Source organism: Haliotis cracherodii, unplaced genomic scaffold (assembly GCF_022045235.1).
Source record: "Haliotis cracherodii isolate W230 unplaced genomic scaffold, xgHalCrac1.p SCAF_9, whole genome shotgun sequence".
Taxonomy (NCBI): domain Eukaryota; kingdom Metazoa; phylum Mollusca; class Gastropoda; order Lepetellida; family Haliotidae; genus Haliotis; species Haliotis cracherodii.
The window spans coordinates 9,373,990-9,398,687 of record NW_027266343.1 but is presented as its reverse complement, the minus strand read 5'-3'; the positions used below and the strand labels follow the sequence as shown (position 1 = coordinate 9,398,687).

Genomic DNA, 24,698 nt, shown 5'->3' with positions numbered 1-24,698 from the left:
ATTTTGATATGTTATTGATTTATAAAATAGTGAGTAATTTGAGATTTAAATTTCTTTGAAGACTTATGGACAGAAAAGACATTTGTAACTTTAAAGGAAACGGGGTGCCTTAGATCTTTTCAGTTGACAGTCCACAAACGTGGACTCTTCTATTTTTGTAATGCTTGTTTTGGGTAGTTGCTGACAATGCACATATATCAAATTCATTGGTGATTCTTGTCATTATGTGATATGAGTACGTGAGTATAGTTTTACGCCGTTTGCAGCAGTATTCAAGCAATATCACGGCAGAGGACACCAGAAATGGGCTTCACTCATTGTTCTCAAATGGAGAATCGAACCGGGTCTTAAGCATTACGAACGAACACTTTATCCAGTTGTTAAATAAGGGGAAACAGTTAAGGCTTTTGAAATGGAACACATACAACATTCGAGGAGCTCCACTATTTAGCATGTGTTGTCTTCAAATACTGCATTATGATCTAGGCTTTTTGACATTAACGCTATGCAGTTGTCATGGAAACGATGTAACATTCTCCTACTCACGAGGATTACAATTTCCCACGGTGCCATCTCCGACCATGGGTGGTGGGCACGTACATTCGAATGACGTGGGCGTGTCATTACAAGTCGCAGCTGGGTCGCAGTTGTCTGTGTTTTCTGTACACTCGTCGACAACTGAAATCAGTTAAATGAAAAGCTTAAAGCTTGTCCAACATTTTCACAAAAGTTTCCAAAAGAAAACAACACCTATCAACATATTATTACATGAAAATTTTTAACTTCTATACATGTCTAAACGCTGTCCGACTCACGAGGATTACAATTCCCAACAGTCCCATCTCCTACAAGGGGTGGTGTACACGTGCATGTGAATGAAGTGGGCGTGTCTGTGCATGTTGCAGAGGGATCACAGTTATTAGAGTTATCCGCACATTCGTCCATTACTGAAAAGAAATGAACAAAGTATTGAATTCGTAATTAATGTCAGCAAATAATATGTGAACAATAAACAAGCAATTCTTAGAAACTAAACATTTAAGTGTTTACATTAAGGATGAAATATCTAAGGTTAATAAATTAACCGTCTCTATAACATGGGCACATATTCCCTTGAGGTACGTTAGGAGGCACGGGTGGCCCAGTCGTCTCAGGTGGCGCAATTCGTTTTGCAATACGCTAACATGCCAGAAACCTATGATTGAAGTTCGAATCCCAGTTCGCCCGGATTATGTTTCTAGTAGTGGCAGCAGCATATTACATTCCTCCCAAGCTCACACGCCGTGATATAACTGTAATATTGTTATAAGCGACGTTAACCACAACTCACTTACTCACAGCCTTAAAGCTTTTAGACTGAAACTAAAAACAGTAACGGTTTATATTACACGTGTTGATTCACTCGGATTCCACTGCTTATACATTCCCATCCCTGTAATCAAAGGGGCCTTAGAAACAAGTCCGATATTTATTTCACATTACATAAATAATGTATTATAGAGATTGAACTATGTCACTACATCCGACGTCCCTGAAACCTAGACCAGTGGAGCACTCCCTACAACCTGAATAATGTTAGAGTTCTTTTGAGATCAGATTTGGGTCAAATATTATAACCGATGTTAACGTTACATTCCACTTCATTGTATCAGGAATTGTCTGTTATAGTGTTATACCGTATTCGACGTAATAAGCGCCCCGCTCTAATAAGCGCCCACGGCGATATATGCTGATATATTGGCTAGTGAATAAGCCCAATTAGCATCCCTTCCGATTGAACAATGTACACAATACTTATTTATTCGGTATAATACGCACACGTGTGTTGTATGCACACTTAATTATGGGCAATCAAATTCTGGAAAAAAATATCTGTCCACATAAACATTTCAGGCTGTCAGCACAAACCACGAAATTTATCTTTCAACTATGTTTTTTTTTCACCAAAATTATATTCTAATAAGAGCCCCCTATTTCTAATTTTGGAAGCGCCCTGGGCGCTTATTACGTCGAATGCGGTACTTGTCATGCTGGTACAAAGAGACTTGTACGAGAAGAAAGTAACACAAGTTGGGGTTGCGTCACGAATATTCCATTCAGTAACATAAGTGGAGTTTAGCAGTGGAGGGCATATTGGATGAACGGCGAATACTTGATCAAAATCAACGGGCACAACACTAAATGCATAATGTCTGCAAGATTTTCAACTTCATAATTGCAGCGGTTCAGGAATGGCTCTATCTAAGGGCTGTAATGTAAGTTATAGTATACTGGCACAAGTTTCATAATTGCAGTGGTTCAGGAATGGCTCTATCTAAGGGTTGTAATATACGTTATATTATATGGGCACAAGGTTCATAATTGCAGTGGTTCAGGAATGGCTCTATCTAAAGGTTGTAATATACGTTATATTATACTGGCACAAGATTCATAATTGCAGTGTTTCAGAAATTGCTCTATGTAAGGGCTGTAGTATACGTTATATTATACTGGCATAAGATTCATAATTGCAGTGGTTCAGGAATGGCTCTATCTAAGGGCTGTAACACACGTTGTATTATACTGACACACGATCGACTCTGTTAAAAGAGTGTTTGATCGACAACTCGACACAACAATTTGATATGATGGTATATGTTACTTGTTACACAGATGTTTTGAGTTCGATCACAGATCTGGTCGATGGGACAGCTGGAGACACAGGGCGGACCTGGATAAACAATGCATGTTATTCAATTTAAGCTTCATACATGTTGGTCATAGAATTACCAAACGATCAGATGTATCTAAATAAAATTATGATTTATTTAATACATATTATACCATGAATTTAACAAATATTCGATTTTGATTGTCAGTCAAGGGTATCAAATCATAAAAAATCACCCCCGCGAAAGCTAATATTTTTGCAATTGTGTTTCGTTTACAGTCATTATCGGTGGGTATATAAAGATATGTACAAATATATAGTACAAAATGCAAAGTTGTGGTTATCACAATATATATAATACACAGGATGTGTGGCAATATATATCGTGCAGAAAACCGGATAGAAATCTTCAAAGAGAACGTATTTGGCAGAGTGCTTGCTCTATATACGACTGTGATGTCATATCTTTTGCGTCATAATGAGCGATATGACGTCATACTAGTGTCGTGAGGTGTAGAACGTTACCTTTGCAAGGCTTGCTAAGTTTTGGTATTGCCTGTCATAAAATCGACTGAAGTGTTACGGTGTAAACAAACTGCTTGAGTACATAGTGCCCATATTTTGTTAAAATGCTGTTGTCGGTGATTCCGTAAATTCTGATCGACAACCAACTTAAAACACAGGGCTCAACCCATGCCGCTTCACTCAATGTATTTGATAACACTAATGAGTTCGCGTTATATTTAGTCATGGTAGAATGGATATGAAAATACTGTGATTTCAATGTCGAGCTACGTTACCTGTAGTTTAACTGCGCTAAATTGAATTTGGAACCGAAAGCGCAGAGTAAGGTTTCAAATGTTAATTTTAGCACGGTTAAATCTACAGGTAACCTAGCTCTACACTGAAAACACAGTATGTTATCTGCTAAATGAATACACATCTTCATAAACAAACTATACTAATCGACCATACATGTGATACTTTTCTGTTCACGAAGGTAACAATGATGATGTGGTACAGTTGGAAATGAGGACAAATAACGCTGTTAATGAAAAGGCTAACCTAGTTGAATTGTCAGGTGTCAGCACAACAAAATTGAAATAAGCTACACAGTTCAAGTTTCTGTTACATCCTCTGGGGCCTACAATCCACTTAACGCACACGTAAGGCCAGAGAGGTTATTTATTGTTCATACTTACACAAAGCAGTGAAGAGCGCATCTCTTACAGTCATAAGTGAACCAGATGTCTCCAACTCATACACGTGCTCCGTATTCGGGTCTGAAGCAATATCTTGAAGTTGCATGAAGGATATTCCTGCCCCAATACCAACTGCGAACACTTCTGATACGTTTTGAAGCTTGGCAATTGCTGCTTGAAGTTCTACATCAGTATTACTCGCCCCTCCATCGGTCACTACGATGGCAACGTTGCGGGCATCTGGTCGTTCACCTCGCTCATTTGCTGCGAAAGTTTGTTCACTGGCCAGTGTCAAGGCCCCGGCTGTTTCTGAGCCAAATCTAGCCAAATAATCTAATATGTTAATAGCAGATAGAAGACCAGGTTTGTCATTGGAAAAGTCATCAAAGTGTATATCAGTAAAAATTCTGGTGTCGAATGTAATTACTGATACTTGCACCATATTAGGATTAATATTTGCTCCAGAAATTAAATCTACCAGGAACTGTAAGGCCGCCACAAAGCTATCTATTCCAATTGAAAAGGATTCGTCGATGATTAGGGAAAGGTCGACCTTTTGGGATGCACAATCTACGAGAAACAAAAACAAAGGTTGGTAAGCATGACTGGAACATTTCGTATAATCTAATGTTCGTATAATGGAACACTGGTTTGTTTTTTTGTTTGTTTGTTTGTTCGTTTGTTGCTTAACGCCACACTCAGCAATATGCATCTATATGACGGTGGTCTGTAAATAATCGAGTCTGGACCAGACAATCTACTGATTGATATCATGAGCATCGATCCACGCAATTGGGATACGATTACATTCATCAACCAAGTCAGCGAGGCTGGCCATCCGATCCCGTTAGAGAAACACTGGTTACTAAGTCAAAAGTAAAATCAGTTTTGTAAGAATTCTATATTGGATTTGTTATTATTTCAAAGATATAAATATACTTAGCACCCTAACTAAAGCACCAAGCCTACATTGTGTGAAAACGGACAGCACCAACTAAAATCGTTATCTTTGTTGGGTCATCTGAATGTTTAAGGCAGATCCGTAGGTACTATATAATCGAAGAATGGAATGAGCATTCAAAGGCAGAACGTCCTTACAAATTACCAGTCCAGTGAATCTGACTATCAATGTTGGTCGCTAAATACTTATTGAACGTATGACCCTTAGAGTGAAATTTGACTGTCAACATCATAATCAGTCTCAAGTATAAAACATCATTCAAACCTGGCACTTAATGTGATGCCCCAAGATGCCCCAAGATGGAGGTCAATGTAACATCGGAAACAGAGAGCTCCGTGTCTCTCGCTACCTTAAGAAGAAAGTAATCACATTTCTCATGTTATTACTTTGACCCCCAATTGCACCAAATCTCATTCTTAATGGTTCTTGAAACTTGGATGTTAGCTCAATAGGTTGACACTTCTTTTTTCAGAGAAAACATGTGTATATCGTCAAGCAGTGGTTGGCAAAAACAAAAACCAAGGCCTCAGCCCCTCGAAAGAAGTAAAAGATGTACGTGTACCCTCCCGTCCTTATTATTCCCTGGGCTCGGATGTCGGTGAACATACACAAACCCCTGGATCCATCCCCTGGTTCTTGCGATCTCAAATTACCTGCCCTTGATTTTCATTAACATTTTACCGACCAATCAGACATCGAGAAAATCAAAGAAAATGTTCAAAAGGGAAGGGACTATCCACCGCCTCTGGCCAAGTTTCCATTGGACATGAAAACATTCTTTCTATCAAAAATAATTTTGAGGGCTTTCTTTAGCATGTCAGTCAATTCTTCAATTTTGAATTTCCCGCAAACATCAATCGTTATCAATGGCACTGGCCGCCATATCGACAACCCAACATTAGCCTGGTTAAGGAGTTGTGTAGCAAATAAAACTGGCTCATGAAAATCAAGGACGAGTAATCGGGGATCGCAAAACCACGGTCATGGATGGAACCGCGTGGTTAGCTCACGAGATCAAGGGGATGATACTCCACCCCACCCCCCACCCACCCCTTTATGTTATAGAAGTTTCTAAACACCTTCAGTTTAAGGATCTAACATGTTTGATCTAACATAAAAAATGAATGGCTTGTAAACCTAATTCTAAAAAATAGAACATATACATATTGTGACAAACAGATGACCTATAATTAGATGAGATAATATAGTCTTTAAAAAAGAAACGCGATATGGATATGTTTGGTCATAAAAGTAAAATTAGAGGACCAAGAGGTGCAAAATGAAGTGGTTTAATGTGTTATAGTGTCAGTGACAAATTTCTCGGATCAAAATGATCACAACAAGGACATGTGCAAACCATTAGTTGCGAAACACGTACGATTCGGAAAAACGCACCAAGTGCATTAACAAAAGGACAATAGAGGTGCTGGCACTGCACGTGTAGCTGCACTATAAACGGTATTAAAGTGCAGGGTTTAAAGTGCAGGACTGTTCATCAACAACATGCCAAGATTAACAGAAGAGCAAAGAAACAGCTTCATAGGCCGCTTGCAGGCAGGAAAATCCCGATCATCTGTAGCCAGGGTTCTCAATGTAGCGCTCAGCACCATCACAAGGTTATGGGATCGGTTTCAACAGCAGGGGTCAACACATGATCGGCCAAGAGTAACCACTCCCGCCCAAGATCGCAACATCCGACTGCGCCACCTACGTGAAAGGACAATCACAGCCCCCTCAACTGCATCCTAAATACCCGGACTGCGCAGAATCTCCGACCAGACCGTCCGAAACCGTTTAAGAGTAGCAGGTCTACGAGAAAGACTTCCTGTTCGACGGGTCATATTGAGTCGACAACATAGACAACAACGACTGCATCGTCATCATAAGGTATGGCCTCAACTGCGAAGGAGGGGTGTCTGGTTCAGCGACGAATCAAGATTTCGACTCCGTCGAGGGGATGGAAGAACACGGGTCTACATGCGTCGGGGAGAACGTTACGGCAGGTTTGGTGAGGGTAGCGTTATGATGTGGGCGGATATCTCTCATCATGGCAGGACAGGTTTGGTTCATATCCAGGGGAATCTTACGACCCAACGATACATAAACGAAATTCTCCTACCACACGTCCTCCCGATTGCAGCCAACGGCAACGGTGTATTCCAGCAGGACAAAGCTCGACCACATATAGCACGGATCACAAGAGCCTTTCTACACAACAAAAACGTTGATGTTCTCCCCTGGTCCTCGAGATCCCCGGAATTGAACCGATAGAGCACCTGTGGGATGAAATGGATAGACGGCTACGCCGACGTCAACCACATCCCCAGACGTTGCAGCAGCTGACTTTTGCGTTGCATGCCGTGTGGGCTACCATTCCCCAGGATGTGATTCGCATACTCGTCTCTTTCATGTTCCTCGTATAAATGTATTTTCCTACCTCACACAAATCTGGCTTTGCGTTTCTGTTTATGAAGAGCATATTAAAGGTTATGTCATATAAATATTATTTGAATGCACTCTACCTGGTACCCTTGCTTCAATGCTGCACTATTCAAATCCGAGTGTTACTTTTGTAAATGGGTTAAATTATTTCAGCGTTTAGTTTGGAAAATTGGCTCTACAGATGATTGTTTGAATGCATACTTATATATGGTATTTTATCAGTATCTTCAGTCAATATTTCATTGAACGCTACCTTTTGTTGTTTCAAAACATGACATATAATGTGATTGAGGATACGAATAATAGTTTGTTTCCATCATGAGTAAGGCAAAAGGATTAGGCATGATAATCAACATGTGACGCGATTTTGAATTTTGAAGAAAGCCCAATGTCATTTGAAAAGAACCTGTCTCATTTAACTGATACATTCCAATACATTATAAAGGATATAGCTTAGTTTGTAAATGTATCTGGAAAGACAGTTGCATGTTGGTAAATGTGACCTGGTGGAATAGCATGATACAACGCTTGTGGTATTATTAAGGTCGAAATACTTGTCACTACTTTGATTCTGATGACCATATATTACATGACATGTTGCAATACATTTGGAGTTCGGGTGTTTTTGTGAGACATATTAAAACGTGCTCTTCCAAAAGTGGGGATAGGCGTTACCTACATGACTTGCCTTTGCATGTGTTTGTGACGGGTGCCACCGGTGGGGCGCACCTTTTTGCGAACTCCTGGTGTCATTACTTTTTGATAGTGATTCATAAACACATGCTCACGATGTAGTCGAACAATCGACTCTGCTTTATGCAGAGAATTCTATTGGACGTGGAAAGGGTTTTGTCTCTTTATTTATGTACATGCATGCATGCAACAAGACACGATCTATCTAAAACTAGAATTGACAAACCCGCATCTTCTTATGGAAAATAATTTATATGTGATGTTTGTTCCTATAACATCTGTAGAGCAATCTAACTGCATACAAATATTCAACTAAAAATATCCTCCTTGCACGTGTACAACAAACAAACAAAAAAACAAAACATGTGGGTGGCGTGTCCATACGTTTTGCATTCTTAACGCTTCTCATCACATTGATAACCCTTATATTATCCCCCCTATGCTGACCGCCTCCGTGGTCTACTGGTAGAGCGGAAGGTCGCGTCATACCAAAAGACGTTAAAAAATGGTACTTGTTGTTACCCTGCCTGGCGCTCGGCATCAGCCCGGACCGGTGCCAGCAGCCACACACACATGCATGTATGTCGTAAGTGCAACAGCCTTGGAATAACCCCATTTCAAATCACACCTACCCATTCTGAAGTTCGTAAATGTATCAAGACAATGCAATGGGTCAAACAAGCATGGGCTGACAACTTACTCAGGGAAGGTCTGTGTTTCGTGATTAACAGTCAGTCTATGTGTATCACCTCGCCATGTGTTGGCAATTACCAGAACACTTGCTTGCTACACAATTCTGAACCTACAATTAACATATATGTCGATATTAGAACCTTCCATCAGAGGACATGTTTTCTGTGAGGTGAGGTGAAATGGGTTTTAACGTTTAACGTCCAAGATTATTGCACTTATATAACGACGTGCATGTACGTGTGTGTGTTTGTGTGGCTGCTTGTACTAGTCCGGACTGATGCCGATTATAGTGCTAGCTCACTGAGATATCATGCTGCAGTTTAACATGAATACCCCACTCAGACATAGTATACTGACTCCGAGCCGACCAGTCCTTGTTTTAGCCCCTTAATGCCGAGCGCCAGATAGGGTAACAACAAGTACCATCTTAAGTAACGTCTTATGGTATGACGCGGCCAGGGATCGAACCCCGGACCTTCCGCTCTCCGGGCGGACGCTCTACCACTAGACCACGGAGGCGGTCCCATGTTTTCTGTAATACTGGGAACTATAAATGCGATGCAGGAAAATAACAGGTCCTGGGTACAGAAAGTTATGGTGAAAGATATATGTATAGCTTACCGATCTGCCCCTTCCCCATAGTAACAAGCGCCAAGAGGACAACAATGGTAACTGTCATCATCTTGTCAATTTTGTCGTTACGACTGCTCCAATTGCAGTATTAGTCCGAGTTAAAGTTCGGGTCCAGCTTACTCACTGATAGGGACGACAGGTTGTACCAAGACAAAGCGAACGAGTAACGCTTTCAGCTATTATTTAGCTAATATTGCATTAAATGTGTTTGATTCTATCTGTGTTTTGTTTTAACGGCTCACTTAGGATTATTCCAGGTGTAAAGAGGCCTTAAATGATCGATCTGGTCCAGGCTGTTGTGTTACGTTAATTACGAGACGCTGTTAAACCAAGTCAACGCACCTGACAGTCCAACCCCGCAACAATCACTTAGAACTATCTTAATTTGACGCGAAGACACAATGTTAACACGCAATCAAACACACCACAATGTTGTCTGACCATGCGAGGCAAAGCTTCGGGGGACTAATTCTAACCAGACACGTTGTAATTTGAAAATGAAAAGATGGATGGACGGATGGATGGATGGATAAGATAACAAAGTGAACTAGTCAAAAAAGAAGTTGACTGTAAATGTATTTGGTCTGTTGAAGCCTTTTGTATATTAGTGACAGCCAGTTTAAAGTGATAGTGGTCCAAATGGACACAGAATGGAACAGAACGAGTACCGGGCAGGCATCAGGCTTTTGACTTTAGAAAAAAGTACTCCCCAAGAAATTCATGACCGCATGTCACAAGTGTATGGGGAATAAGTGTCTTTGCTAATCCACTGTCAAACGTTGGGCAGCTATGTTTAAGGCTGGTAGAGCAAGCCTTGATGATGACCCAAGGCCTGGACGTCGCTCAACTTTCATCAGTAAAGATTCAATCAAGGAGACGAAAACCTTATACTATCAGATAGACGTATTACCATGGCTGAAGTTGAAACTATTATTCATAAACATTTACAGATGAATAGTTATCGACTCGATATTTGTCATTGCCAGAGAAAATATAGAGCTAACTGAGGAGGATTTCGTCAATTCAAAAAGAGACTAGTAACATGGGTCGACCACTATGATCCCGCGTCAAAACGTCAATCCATGGAATGGCACCATTCCACTTCTCCGGCACCACCAAAATTCAAGATCAGTGAAGAAGGTTATGGCCACCGTATTCTGGGATTAAAGGGTGTGATTATTGTTGATTACTTAGAAAGTCAAAAGGCAAATACTGGTGCCCACTATGCTGCTTTGCTTAATCGCCTGAGATATTCTATCAATGAAAAGTTGCGAAGAATGCTGACTGCAGGAGTTTCCTGTTTCATGACAATGCCTCTTCTGACACCTCTCGACTTGCAAAGGCTGCTGTGCAACAATGGGGGCTCGAAGAGCTTCTTTACCTCCAATACACGCCAGACCTTGCACCAAGTGATTTCCACCTGTTTCCTAAACTGAATGAACACCTGGCGGAAAGTGCGATGACGACAACGATGACCTCAAAGCTGCCGTGAATGTTTTGTTCAGGGTGTCTTCAGATAACTTCTTCCTCACCGGAATTGAAAAGCTTCATTAACGATATGAGAAGTGTATGAAGAGAGATTTTGTAGAAAACAAAATTCTTTTATAATTGTTGGTTTGATTTTGTTAGGCTTAAGACTTTTTGACCAGCCCTCGTATATAACATGGTACTCGCTGGTATGAATGAATTCCGGGTCCTGTTTGATCTCAACATCGGCAATCATCGTAGTGGGCCCCAGAAGGTAGAAGTTGATACTCCAAATGTAAAACTTAACATTGAAATCTTGAAATGTCAAGAATTTACATATATAAAAAATGAACCTTGAAGGCTTCCGTCCTTGATTAAAATTTGTTTTATTTCAAGAAAGTTTGTAATAAAATGTTAAGCCAGATGAGGTGTGTGGTGACCTTGAGTACACCAAGGAAAGTTAGGTTCCAAGTTAAATGATACTTCCTTTTTTGAATGATGATAAATACCTTCTGAAAATACTTTTTTTAATTCTGGTTTTGCATATATCTCACTCTACTCGGCCATGAACACACACTTCAAGCTTTTTAAGATCTTATGTCGTTTCTTTAGTCTTAAAACTTTTAAACAAATATTGCCAGATGCTGCCATAATACTTCTTCTTACTATTGGAAGTTTTTTTGTGCCACAGTGTGACACTTTTTGTTTGATTATTTGATTGAGTAGTCCCGATGTTTGATTTAGATATGAACTGTAATTAGGTCCGTGTCATCTTTAATCTATAAATGGTCGTACCTTATCAGCTGTTTCGCAAGTCTTAATTTACAATAGTTTAAGTCAATAGTCCCCTTCCTCATTGTAAAGTGGGGGGCACGGGTGGCCCAGTCGTCTAAGGCGCCGCGATTCGCTGTGCAGAGTTGCGTCCCTTGGGCACGCCAGAAACCTATGATTGTGGGTTCGAATCCTGGTTCGCCCCGATTATGTTTCTAGGTTTGTCAGCACCATACCCGTGCTCGTGGGTTTCACCGAGGTGGTAAACGTCTAAGACCTGCATCACTTCGGGCTTTCCTCCCACATTAAGCTGACACACCAGTCGTCTAAGGCGCCACAATTCGCTTTGCAGAGTTGCGTCGCTTGGGCACGCCAGAAACCAATCATTGTGGGTTCGAATCCCGGTTCGCCCCGATTATGTTTCTAGGTTTGTCAGCACCATATCCGTGCTCGTGGGTTTCACCGAAGTGGTAAGCGGATGAGAACTGATTCACTTCGGGCTTTCCTCCCACATTAAGCAGACACGTCGTGATATGACTGGAATACTGTTAAAATCGGTGTTAAACCCAACTCACTCACTCTTTGTGTATTTGTTGTTTTATTTATATGGTATAGATAAAATGTTCCGGATCAGTGATGTTGGTCCTTCAATCTCCCCAAGAACTATATTCGCTGGAGACAGCAAGGTGTCATGCTATTTAAATAATATATCCAGAGAAATCAAACAGAATAGGCCATAGGCATTTTTACCATAATATTTAGTAATTATGTAGTATAGGCTTCCATGACTATCACAGTATTTTATTCCTTCATTCTAACTAGATTAATAAAAACGTGTGATAAGGTCCCAAGGATGGTTGTCTTGAGAAGCGACTGAATGCATCGGCTGACGCTTGGTGACCTTGTTCATTGCATGTCGTTGGAGTGGTATGTTGCACGTCACTGATAAGTCTGATCCAGCACTCGATTTTTATAGGCCGGATTTATGAAGCACGTGTATTTACGAGTACGGCGTTCACCAATAACACTAAACAACTATGTTATTACGTCGTAAACAGTTTTTATATTTACTTTTAAATTACCTGCACATTCACCATGCACACATCATTTAAAACTTATTTCAAACAGGTGAGGTGAGGTGAGGTGAAATTGGGTTTAACGTCGCGTCAAAGATTATTGCACGTATATAGCGACGTGCATGCACGTGTGTGTGTGTGTGTGTGTGTGTGGCTGCTTGTACTAGTCCGGACTGATGCCGATTTATAGTGCTAGCTCACTGAGATACCATGCTGCAGTTTAACATGAATACCCCACACAGACACAGTATACTGACTCAGAGCTGACCAGACCTTGTTTTAGCCCCTTAATGTCGAGCGCCAGACAGGGTAACAACAAGTACCATCTTTTAACGTCTTTTGGTATGACGCGGCCGGGGATCAAACCCCGGACCTTCCGCTCTCCGGGCGGATGCTCTACCACTAGACCACGGAGGGGGCCTTTCAAACTGGTTATCTCATGAACTGTGCCTACACTCGTCATTTTTCCCATCATGTCAAGCACAATACACGGGTCCAAGCATTTAGCGTTCTCGTATGACACGTACTCAGATACGTGGAAGCAAACTCCCTATTCTCACGGATTTGTTATCGGCAGATAGTTTCCACAAAATGGGAAAAATAAAAAAATAAATTAAAAAAATAAAAATCCCCCAAATTACCTTCTGTTTGGTAGGTTTGGGTTAGATTTAGGGTTTATACAGATAGATACCCAATAAATAATCCGTCATAGGCGTTGCTCAGTTGTTCAATGACCTGCAGTTCAATGACTTCCCAAATCCCTGGCAGTAAGCAAAAAGGCAATTGAAGAATAAGATAAGATATTTTTGTCAATGCTCTCTAGGTTTATTTAACATGTACTACATGGTGCTTTGTCGATCGAAGACTGGAAGATCGAGGGTGACTTGCTCGCCGCATTTCGTTGGCTCAGAGACAAGCTGCAAAAATAAAGTTATGGTTAGACAGGCTTTATATTTAACTCACCTATGCCCTTTGAAACAGAGAGCGTTGACTGTAGTAGAGATGTTTTTCTTTGCTAAAGACATATATGTACAAATGGAAAGCTGAAAATTGACAAAGACTTATATACGTGAATGTGTACTCGTGTGCAAATTTACACCACCCTACATAACTTCAGTTAATGATTGGTTAAATTTGTGTGTCCCAAATAGCTTCAAATACATTTTGCCTTTGCCTGTGGGATTTTGCAAATAATTTGTTATTTGGCGGTGTAATTTATTGTTAAACACTGATTGTAACTGTATTACATTGTCTGTTGAGATTCAGTAGACGTTCATTACATTGTATTTGGACAATGATTTTAGTTGTCAGGAATTAAGTATAACTTAGTGTTACAGTGGTGAGGACGTTATTATATCTAGATGCTCGAATTATCTGTAAACATCCGGAATAGCATGGATGGATGCTAAGCGTTATAGAGACATGTGGTCTATTTCGTGATGTTCTAGGGACACTGGACTGGTCAAGCACTGCGTGGAAAGTTCTGGAAGCTAGTAAGATTATATGAGTAGAGCAGGCGCGTACCTGTCTCATGTCACATTTCATCTGAGATAACATCAATACGAGCGATTGTGTGAAGATCACTTATCACCCCGGACGCCATGCCTAGGTCAATCTCAGAAGCTTGACCACTGACCATTTTGAAATCACGACTGCCAATATATTTTTTATTTGATACTGCTATTGAATACTGTACTTCCACTCCTTTGCATACTGCCATTGTAATTGATGTGCCGTTATTTATATTGAATTGTAACCTAGTTAATTGTGTGATACAACTGTCAATTGTATTCCATTCGCTGGCTGTTTGTTGGTTTCACAGTAAGTTCGTTTATGTACAGATTTCCGGATTAACATGCAGTTTCAAATTGGGTATCGACACGTAACAAAATGTATGACAGATGGATTTTTTACTTCCTTAGTCTTACTTAGATAGTAGTGACCTAATCTGGATTACGTTGTTCCCGGTACAATGCTCCAGTTACCTACCCATACAGTTTCCTTCTGTGCCATCCCCGAAGAACCCGTCATTGCAAGTGCAATTGAATCCACCGGTCGCAAAGCCAGTACAGATGGCGTCATCATCACAATTGTTGTCTTCGCTTGAGACACACGGGTCAGCTGAAACAGTATACAGGGTTTGTGTTAGTGTTAGTGTTAGTGTTAGTGTTAGTGTTAGTGTTAGTGTTAGTGCTAGGGTTAGGGTTAGGGTTACATAGGCTCTATCGATGAATAGGTTGCTATTAGTATCATGTATGGACGTTTGAATCTTAATAACATGTGTCTGGCATAAGCATGTACGATGATACAAGCATAGTTACTCAATTACAAATATATTCCATCATACAGTGTGAAAGTAAGAAAGTACTTTCAGAGAAATGTAATGGATCGGTATATCTTAAAGATCCAAATTGGCTGTGGTACGAGGGGTGGGCGAACAGCTCTGAGCCTAACTATGATGGACCGCTTTGATGGTGAAGGTGGCTAATTATTGTTGATGTTTTGTCTGTGGCTGATAGAAGACACCCCAAGACTCATCTGTGGCTATACATTGCTCAACAATATCATCCAATGATGTAAACTATCACGGGACCTGATGAATCTGGAGCAATTCCGATCAGGGCCCACTTGCACAAAGCGATCTAAGCACTAAGATGATCGTAACTCCCATACTTTAACATAGGCTTACGATAGTCTTAGCGCTAAGATCGCTTTGTGAAAGTGGGCCCAGGAGTCAAACGTTGTGGGGCCAAGACGTTCCCAAACCTTTGTCGTGCCCCGTTCATTCCTCTGAATGTTCTCAAATCTCTAATAAGAGAGGAGCGATGGGGAAGCCCTGTAGTGAAAGCGTTTTCTCGTCACGCCGAAGACCCGGGTGCGATTCCCTACATGGGTACAATGTGTGAAGCAATGTCTGGTGTGATATCATATAAAATGTTGGTGGTCATCCTGATTCTCTACCTACAAGGCTCTCTCTTCCCTTCTTGAACTCTGCTACCCACCTCTCAACAGAGGCAACCGAAAGAGCATCATCCTCTATCGCTGACACTATGTCCCCATGGATGGCTTTTGGAGTTACCCCTATCAGTTGGAGGTAATTTATGACAGCCCTGTAGCCAGATTTGTCCATTTTCATCACACGAATACCAAGCCACGCTTTAATGCCTGCAGACATATGCTGCTTGTTACCATTGCAGGTATTGTACTTAATGGACGCAAAATGTTAAGGGTGTGTTAAACATCCTTCGTAGGTAGGCTCAGGTCCCTTCAGCTACCCCTCGTTCTTCACATGATCATTCAACATGCATACACCTACCAACACAGATTCTGCCATCGCCCAAGAATCCGTTAATGCAGGTACAGGTAAATGATCCATTCTCCATTGCATTACAGGTAGCGTTAAAATCACAATCGTTGTCCATACACGGGTCAGCTGATCCCAATCAAAGAGAATGGATTAAAGCAGTAACTAAACATAATGTAGTCACTTCCTATGAAAGCGAACCATCAAGAATGAGTCATTTGTGTTTAACGCCATTTATGGTATTTCAGTTACATCAAAGCGGTGAATGTTTGCCAGTGTTATTCTTTGTTTCAGATGATGGTGGTATCGGGCTATTTCTATATATTTCAAGTGACATGTCAGAAAACTGTATGACATAAGAAGGTATAAACCCATGTTTAATGGCGGCTAACAATGACACAAACAAGATGGGTATTCCATGGCGGTTACATGAGTAGAGAGAGACAGATGTTTTCCTGATCAGCTTAAGCTGTCTGATAAAAAACATTCGACCTGGCAACGTTTCAATTTTTTAGCCAAGTACAATATTCGAGTATATACTTCTTTTGCGCAACAGTTCATTTTGGTGTCCCTAATGATATTGTAATTTTATCATGACTAAGAAACTCAAGTTGTCACTTGTACTTGTGCTTCACAATCCTTTGATGGTTTTAGGTAGTGGAATATGTGCAATGCAAATGTATATATTATGGGTGAGGTGAAATGGGGTTTAACGTCGCGTCCAAGATTATTGCACTTATATAACGACGTGCATGTACGTGTGTGTGGCTGCTTGTACTAGTCCGGACTGTTGCCGATTTACAGCGCTAGCTCACTGAGATACCATGCTGCAGTTTAACATGAATACCCCACTCAGACACAGTATACTGAATCCGAGCCGACCAGTCCTTTTTTTAGCCCCTTAATGCCGATTGCCAGATAGGGTAACAAGTACCATCTTTTAACGTCTTTTGGAATGACGCGGCCGGGGATCGATCCCCGGACCTTCCGCTCTCCGGACGGACGCTCTACCACTAGTCCACCATCACTGGGAGATATAACAGGCAGAGGATGGTACTTTAAAATTAGTACAGGTATAGATTGGCTTAGTATGGCATGAAACACAAGGTCGACTAGAGCCAGGTATATTTCCCTGAAATTATCCACGCATTGTACCGCAGATACATTTGTCATGAAAATTCAATGTTCACTTTCCTTTTCTGTTCAGGCACATGCGTACAGTGGAGAATAACAAGCATTTACTACTTAAATGTCACTATTCCATTTGCATGTCATGAGTACACAGTAAACATTCCACATAGCTACGAGAATAAAATAAAATTAGAATGTGGGCGAATAATGTTTTTCATTATTATTTGGCTGAATATAGAAAAGAAATATTAATGACGCTGTGGAAACCGAAAGCGTACTCTGTGATCAGATATCATGTTGTAGGCCCGGATCTATGGTATTGTACGTATAGCTTTCTAATCGGGATCAGTACCTTCAATGTAATTTAGATGAGACCAGTTATCAGTATACTTGCTATAAAATTTGATGCGAACTACGCGATGCTAAAACATATTTCCCATATGCCATATATGCCTTAACAGGATTCCATATTTACAGGTTTTGTGGTATTTGTAAATGCATGAAAAATATATTGTTATATTCAGTTTGCCATTGTGAATTTGACTACAATTATGTAACAACGATTCAGCCACTATGAATACACTTTGATACCTGCAGAAAAAGGATGTATGGTTGTGTATTTGCAGCCTGTAACCAAGGAAAGTACTCAATACAAGCAAAATGTTAAAGGTGTATTAAACATCCTTCTTAAGTACGCTCAGCCTCTCCTCGTAGTTTAAATGATTCTTTAACATGCAAGCACCTACCAACACACTCTCTGCCATCGCCAAGGAATCCGGGATTGCAGGTACAGTTAAATTCATTCGCCATTGAAGAACATGTAGCGTTACCATCACAATCGTTGCCTATACACGGGTCAGCTGGAACAATCATACATCACTAGAATAGTTACCTGACATAAATGTAACCTATTGGTATGGAATCTAACCATTAAAAAGTACAGGACAGTTATGTTTAACGCCACTTTGAGCAGTAAATGTTAGTATGCTGACGGGTTTTATTGTGGCTTGCAATTAAACAATAAGAAATGGTTATCCAATGATGATGTCATGTGAAGAGGGAAGCAGGTATTCTCATGATCAGTTTAAATGATTACAGATACAAGACATTAGGCCTAGTAACCTTTTGATAACATTTATTTAATTAAATCCAATAGTAAGTGAATCTTACTTTTGCCCGGCAGTTAATATATGTGTCTACATGTCTATGATGATATTATGCATGTCATTTTGTCTGAGATATACAAGTTGTCACTTGAGGTTCTGCTTCACAATCCTTTGATTGTTCCTGGTCTTGGAATATGTGCAATGTAAATATAGGGTCGATAGTCGAAGATATCATAGGCAGTTGATGATACTTCAAAATCTGTACATGTGAAGAGTGGCTTAGTATGGTATAAGTCACAAGGTCGACAAGAGCCTGGAATGTTTCCCTGAAGATTGTCCATGCATTGTTACACATACATGTGTCATGAATATACAACTTTACTTTCCCTTTCTTTCAAGCACATATGGGCAAATGGTGAGGACGGGCATTATAACAAACATTATTATTTAGGTTTCCCGATTCCATTTGCATGTTTGCAGTAAACAGTATATAAATTGTAATGTGGGAGATGCGTGATGGTACGGAAGCCTTTTAGGGCCATTTTTTCTATTCTTTTCGATACTATCTTGTAATTTCAAGATACTAAGTTGAAATTTCAAGATACTATCTTGAAATATCAAGAAACAGAAGTTGATACTAGTATCTTGAAATTTCAACTTATTATCTTGAAATTTCAACTTAATATCTTGAAATTTCAACTTCTGTATCTTGAAATTTCAATGCAAACTGAGAGGACTGATCAGTGGACTGGCTCTATGGTATTATATAGTCTTCTCATTTAGAAGGAATATCTTGTCGGTGATTTAGACTGTATTTGTATACATACTATATAATTTGATGCATGGATGCCTACCATCCGATGTTAAAAACATTATAGTTTACATATACTGTATATGCCTTTACAAGAGATAATTGCAGTGTCTGCAGTATTAGTAAATCCCAGAAAAGGAAATATTGTTATAATCAGTGTGTCATTGTTGATTCGATTTGATTTCTATTGTGTCACGACGATTCTGTCTGATACATGTATGAGAGGAAAACCATGGTACAAGTTGTTCACTAAACAAGGTGATACCGACGCACATGCTAATGGTGGTCACAGACCTGGGCAAGACATAACAATGAAATGTCGTTGTAAAAAAATTATGTCTACAATATTTTAAAAAGATGACCTGGGTCCACTTGCACACAGCGATCTTAGCGCTAAGATGATCTTAACTCCCATACTTTAACATAGGCTTACAATAGTCGTAGCGCTAAGATCGCTTTGTGCAAGTGGGCCCTGATGGTGGGCACGTGGCCATATCACTGGTTTGTAGAATGTGATAATATCAACTTGTGATTTAAAGTAACAGACCGACGGAATAGCAGGAATATTGCTGAGTTGGTCGTTAAATCATTTTGTATAATAATGGGTTCTACTCACGAGGATTACAGTTTCCAACAGTCCCATTTCCGACGAAGGGCGAGTTGCACATGCATTCGAAGGAAGTGGGAGTATCTTCACAAGCTGCATTTGGGTCGCAGTTGTCAGTGCCTTCAGTACATTCGTCAACAGCTGAAATACGATACAAACAAAGTGGTCGGTGAAGTATCTTAATGACATTCAGTGCTATTGGAATGGCGATATTTCATGATGAACGGAACTATAATAAGAACAAATATAACTTGTTTACATTCAGCAGTAATTGCAGAGGAAATGGACATTTTAAACGTTAACATGACAAAGGCGAGGACATCATCAACTCAACACATATATTATCTGATAATAAACAATGTCGCTCTTATTTCATTCGATTATTGACACACAGACTAAAAGACATGTATTTGCAAAATTGGTCTCAATCTAAATCTGAATCAAACAAAGGTATTTATAACCAAATGGTAAAAAAAACATTTATATCCCGAACAGTATTTAGCTTGTTTAAATGTTAAAAAGATTCCGAGTTTCCGGAAGATATCGATGTTGTTCACATGACCTATTTATTGAAGCTTGGCGTTACGCGTGTATTAAAAGAGAAGAACGCATGTGTCAATTGGGCGCCCTGAATGACATTGACGATGAATACCACTTCCTTCTCATATGCCCATTTTATGCAACATTAAGGGCTAAGTATGTACCTGAATATCACTATGTCAATCCCAATGTCTTTGAATTTATATCTCTGTTAAACAATTCGAAGTACTTACTTTTACAAAATTAATCTTTGTACATATATCATGCAATGAGACCCAGGAAAATATTATGTTATAGACTCTACTGCTCTGAATGTACTTATTATGACAGTACAGTAAACTACGGTTATAACGAACTCAAAGGGACCACTAATTTTAGTTCGTTATAACCGTAGTTCGTTATAAACCTATATACAGCATATGTACAACAAATGGCCGGGACTAAAATATAAGTTCGTTATATCGGTCAGTTCGTTATAAGCGTGTTCGTTATAACCGTAGTTTACTGTAGTATAGGCCTGTGGCCTCCTTGGCACGGACCTAGATGTGCGAGATTCTCTAAAATGTTATTATTACACGCGGAAAGCGCACGTAAAATCTCCGAGTTAACAACAACAACGGCACAGACATAAAGAAATCATATCTAAAATGGAACGCTCAAAGAAAAGGAAAAGGAGAAGTGACCGTATAAAATAATAGTATAGCTTACGTGTAACACAGACGCTTGCGGGTCGATCACAGATTTGACCGGTGGCGCAATTCACAACACATGGCGGGCCTGGATGAACATTGTATACAACAGGTTATGGATAGAGTTTATAGTTTGAAGAGTAGGTGACAGGTTCACTATTTTGGTAAACATAGGATTCTATAGACAATACATAGAAATCTACTCTGTGATGTTTGTGCAATTGTGATTGGCGGCCGAATGAAACGGTAAGCCTTTAGTAATGGAAAGGTGTCAGCAAATTGACACACAGATATTCTTTCCTTGATCACACATCTCGATTAAGAGACCGACCATTTGATCTCCCAGGTGGGGTGTTGTGTGGTTTGGGTGGCTGTTGAAGGGGAGACCTGGAATTTGCAGCTGTATATCACATCCAGACAAAATCTACCCACACACACAAGCACACAGGCGCGCGCGCGCGCGTGCACACACACACGCACACACACATACACACACACACACACACACGCGCACGCACGCACGCACGCATCGCTTTATAAGTGCAACAATCTTGGACGCGACGTTAAGCTCCATTTCACCTCATCTGACATCACTTATTGGAAGATAACATATTGCACACAGGATAATGGAGTACACGTGTCCAATACGAAGACATTTCAAGGAAAATGACAAAGCTCAAATGTCATGTGTTCATCATTTGACTGGCACATGCGTATGGGAGAAAGGAGATTACACATTGGGGAAGATTGCTGAAATCGGCCTGTACTGCAGGCTGTTATATGCGGTAATCTAACGCATAACAAGTTCACATCTGGCGATGCTGAAAGTACGTGAAGGAACTGTGCCTTGAGGTTCGGAAGAAATGCTGCTGTTACAGTTGACGTATGCGGTCTAGCATTGTCCTGTTGTTAGTTTATGTCAGCATTGCTCATAATGGGAATAACATGCAGTGGTGTTGCCTCGAACTTACACCAGTGTGGGAGACTTCCGCCCACAGCATTACACTTCCACCCCGTGGGGATTCTGTGTTAACATTGATCCCAAACAACCTATTGTGGTCGCAAGTGGCCGTCATATAGCAGAAATATTGCGGATGTAGGCGTTAAACAAGAATGCAAAGCCTATTCTACTACGTCCGATTAGGACAACCAATCATTGAATTATTGATGTTATAGAGGACACTGCTTTCCAACTTTCCCGCATTGGTACCGCTACCCAAGTCAAAAATTAAATAGAGTGGGTGAGTATAGTTTAACGCTGCTTTTAGCAATATTCCAGCAATATCACGGCGGGGGATACCAGAAATGGGCTTCACACATTGTACCCATGTCGGGAATCGAACCCGGGTCTTCGGCGTGACGATCGAACGCTCTAACCACTAGGCTACCCGACAGCCCCATAATAAAGTAATGGTGGTCTGGTACAAATATAATACCCTGGCTTATAGCTGATTGCAATTCTCTTACTTTCAATCGTCCGACAATGTTGTTCTACTGTGTTGCAGTCAGTCGTAATTTTGCTGTCGAACAGCTGCATACAGACGTTTTCAGCAACGGAGAACCTCCCACAAAACCATGCTTGTCGTAAAGGCGACTATGCTTGTCGTGAGAGGCGACTAACGGGATCGAGTGGTCAGGCTTGCTGACTTGGTTCATGCACGTCATCGTATCCCAGTTGCGTAGATCGATGCTCATGATATTAAGCACTGGACTGTCTGCTCCAAACGCGATTATTGACAGACCGCCGTCTTATAGCTGGTATATTGTTGAGTGCGGCGTTAAACAACGAACAAACGAACAAATTACCAAATTGGTACAAAAACAATTTCATTGTCATGCTTCTCATATCGTTTCAGTATCACATGTGTATTTCTAGTTTTTGGTGTATATGTCACTGTAAGTATGATACAGACCACCCGTTTTCCGTTCATACTTACATAGTGAAGTGAAGAGCGAATCCACGATACACATGAGGGTGTCGAAAGTTGCTACTTCATACACGTGCTCCGCGTCCGGGTCTGAGGCAATTTTTTGAAGTTCACTGGGAGATATTTGTCCTCCAACACCAACTGCGAACACCTCAGCTTTATTTTGCGCTGCATTTATTGCCATTTGTAGAGTAAAAGCTGCGTTACTGGCCATTCCGTCAGTCAACATGATGATAAGGTTCCGGGCATCTGGTCGTTCGCCTCGCCGATTTGCTTGGAAAACCCTACTGGCTGCGAGATTCAGGGCCATCGCTGTGTCAGTTCCCGATCCTCCACCATACGCCAAACCGTTAATAGCGGCCAGGAGGCCGGTTTTGTCATTAGAATAATCGTCAAAGTTTATATCAATACCTACAGCACTTGAGAATGTTATGACCGCTACCTGTATCGAATCTGAACTGATGTTTGCACCAGATACCAAATCTACCAAGAACTGTTTAGAAATGTCGAAGTTCGCGGTCCCCACTGACGATGACTCGTCAAGGATTATACTAAGGTCAACCTTTTCAGATGCGCAATCTGCATTGAAAAAAAACACAGAAAATAAACATTTTGTTGTTAATTTGTGGAACGTTTCGTACTGTTCATTTTGAAAACCTACTGACTGAATTTGACAAAAGCATCGGCTAAAACATACTGAGATATTCTTTAATTCCTTAGTGTAATAGCCTTTTCCCTTTTGAGAATAGATAAATCCTTTACAAGAAATATAAATAGCATTAACGGGTTTTTGAATCCTTGGCCGATGTTTATTCGTCATCTCAATTTATCATTTGATTCCGGATAACTAAATACATTTTAGAGTTCAACTGACACCGGAAACCTTTACCAACCACATCGCATCATGCCGGAGTATCAAAATACATCCTTGATAAAAAGTACCTGATCATCAGAATCCTTCCATGTTCGTAGGTTATCATCAAATTGAACATTTTTGGAAAGGACGTAATTTCACCTCATAATAATTGTTCAAAGTAAATAAATCTGGAATTATTACGCATTGTACATAATGGAATAACATGGATGCTACATATGAATTGTGATACATTTTTAAGATTGAAATATGAATGTTATAGATGCATTTATACATGTCTACACATACTTATCTGTCCATTCACCTTCACAAGGAGCCCCAAGAGAACGGCTAATGCTTGAACAGCCATCATGTTGGTAGTGTGGTCGTAGACGATCCCTGTCGTGGCATTTATAAGAACCTGAAAGGGTTCAGTCCATTCAGTAAAAGGGAGCACAGGTTGTAGTTATACACAAGGAATAGAAATGTCAAGTTGATCTTTTGTATTTATTTCACTTGTAGATAAAGCCATGAACCGTAAGAAATAACGGTATCCATAATGATGGTTAAAAATGAGATGTAATGCAGACTGAATATCAAAGTCTGAACATTCGAACTACCCATTCATGTATGGCATAGTACATCAGTTTTACGACCTGTAAACGGTTTTGCCGATCAAGTGTTTGGGCGGTTGACACACCCACCTTCCATATGGTGAACATAGATTACTGAAACGTTCACTTTGATGAGTTAGTTTAAACGATATCCATGTGTCACATTATGAGGGTAATGTTCTGGCACGTTAGACAGGTCTCTTATACATAGACCATACTAGACTAACGTTTATGTATATAGTCAATGCGACTTATTAAGTATAAATAGCTGCTTTCTCCAAGTGAGATTTGTAGAAGGTTTCCTGAAATAAGGAGTATTCATCTACTCGTTCAGTTACCTACATCACCAATTTTTTTGGGCTTTCTCCAAGTGAGATTTGTAGATGGTTTCCTGAAATAAGGAGTATTCATCTACAGTAAATAACTCCTTCAGGTACCTACATCATCAACTTGTTTGGACTTTCTCCAAATGAGATTTGTAGATGGTTTCCTGAAATATGGAGTATTCATCTACAGTAAATAACTCG

The 24,698-nt window shown here is 40.3% G+C and overlaps 2 protein-coding genes across 2 annotated transcripts; both read right to left on the bottom strand.

Moving 5' to 3' along the window:
• Positions 1-538: 538 nt before the first annotated feature.
• On the bottom strand, positions 539-9,323 carry LOC139451702 (cartilage matrix protein-like). The gene is made up of 3 exons (XM_071233020.1): positions 9,263-9,323; positions 3,853-4,422; positions 539-678 (listed from the first exon to the last, which is right to left on the bottom strand). Exons 1-3 carry the CDS (start codon positions 9,321-9,323, stop codon positions 539-541), a joined length of 771 nt encoding a protein of 256 aa, XP_071089121.1.
• A 3,940-nt stretch (positions 9,324-13,263) lies between these two features.
• On the bottom strand, positions 13,264-23,930 carry LOC139451700 (matrilin-2-like). The gene is made up of 8 exons (XM_071233019.1): positions 23,867-23,930; positions 22,714-23,283; positions 20,796-20,864; positions 19,557-19,688; positions 17,770-17,883; positions 15,905-16,021; positions 14,578-14,709; positions 13,264-13,349 (listed from the first exon to the last, which is right to left on the bottom strand). Exons 1-8 carry the CDS (start codon positions 23,928-23,930, stop codon positions 13,264-13,266), a joined length of 1,284 nt encoding a protein of 427 aa, XP_071089120.1.
• Positions 23,931-24,698: the final 768 nt, after the last annotated feature.